The sequence below is a fragment of the Impatiens glandulifera genome, unplaced genomic scaffold, assembly GCF_907164915.1.
Source record: "Impatiens glandulifera unplaced genomic scaffold, dImpGla2.1, whole genome shotgun sequence".
Lineage (NCBI taxonomy): Eukaryota > Viridiplantae > Streptophyta > Magnoliopsida > Ericales > Balsaminaceae > Impatiens > Impatiens glandulifera.
This window is the reverse complement of record NW_025919869.1, coordinates 8,561-9,832: the sequence shown is the minus strand read 5'-3', so window position 1 is coordinate 9,832 and position 1,272 is coordinate 8,561. Positions and strand designations below refer to the sequence as shown.

The 1,272-nt window shown below is 43.7% G+C and overlaps 1 protein-coding gene across 1 annotated transcript; it reads right to left on the bottom strand.

Annotated features, from left to right (window-relative positions):
* Window positions 1-353: 353 nt before the first annotated feature.
* Window positions 354-939, bottom strand: LOC124918552 (the record flags this gene model as incomplete). Its single annotated transcript, XM_047458656.1, has 1 exon — window positions 354-939. A coding segment is annotated over exon 1 (586 nt), but the record flags the coding sequence as incomplete, so codon positions are not given.
* Between the last annotated feature and the right edge of the window lie 333 nt (window positions 940-1,272).

Below are 1,272 nucleotides of genomic sequence, written 5' to 3'. Positions count from 1 at the left end.
TGAAAAATCTGTTTTAACAGTTTTGCCTTTTTTTTATTGATGTTTTTCTGCTTAAGAAAAATTTCAAAGCATGTTTTGATTTTTTAAAGGATATTTAAAGAGAAATAGTAACTTCAAAGTAAGATAAAAACTGCTGAGTTCTGAAACAAAAACAAACATAAATAAATTGTTCTTAAGAAAGACAGGAAACTAAGGTTTGGATGGTCCCCCCTTTTCAAGTTCTTTTTCCTTCCACCTCCTTTCTTCTTCTTCCCTTGCCTTCCACTCCTTATCTCGTGGTTCAGCGTCGAATTGCCAACTGGCCCATACACTTGAGATGCCGGGAGTTCTTTTGCCGAATCCAAAACCGGCACAGGTTGGTTTTGGTGGGAGAGGCGTTTGAGCAACAATCGGTCTTGAACTTGGGGTTGCGGTTGAAATATCGACTGCCTTCTTCTTACGCCGGTTGAGTTCTTCGAGGTCCTCTTCTTCTTCTTCGTCAAGAGGTTCTTCGTTTACACTGACCGGTTCGATTACTCTTTGACTGTTTCGTTCTGCCCGCTTCATCACCTCTGAAACCGCTTTTCGCTTGTTCTTATTCCTCGTCTTCATAGCGTGCGAGGGTTGAGCCGGTATGGGTTCTTGGAGAGCCGCCTGTTCTTCCTCATTACACTGCTTGGCCAACTCATGATCTTTTTCTTCGATTTCCTTCCTTAACCGTTCCCTTTCCCTTTCTCCGTCTTGCAGTTTATTTGCGGTTTCGGCATCAGAATTGATTTGCTCTTGAGTTTTGCTCACTTGGAGTTTGGACAGCACCCCAATCTGAGCAGCCATAGCCTGTAACATATCGACTAAAGGAGCGGTTGCGGTTTGGACGGATTCTGCGATCAACGATTTGACTGAAGTTTGCACGGCTTCATCTATCATCAACCTGATTGATGTTTGAGCGGTGTTGGTCATTTCGGTTTGAACTGATCCCCGGATTGTGGTTGTTAGATTGGTTTCAATGGATGCAATCTTCTCATCGGTTGCAATGCAGTAGTTCCCAAGGCAAGAAGTAAGTGTATCGATCACCACTTTCTTTACCTACTCAAGTTCCGGAGCCTTATCATTTTGAGGAGGATCACTTCCCCGGTTTTCTGCTGTTATGGAGGTCTCCCCGGCACCAAAGAAAGGCTTGCTTTGATATAGATCGGCATGAGTTAAGTGATGTCTGCAATCGTTCCTCTATTTTGCGTCGAGCCGGTCAACACTTTTAATGAGTTTTTCCCGCACTAGGTGAAACCGTTCAAA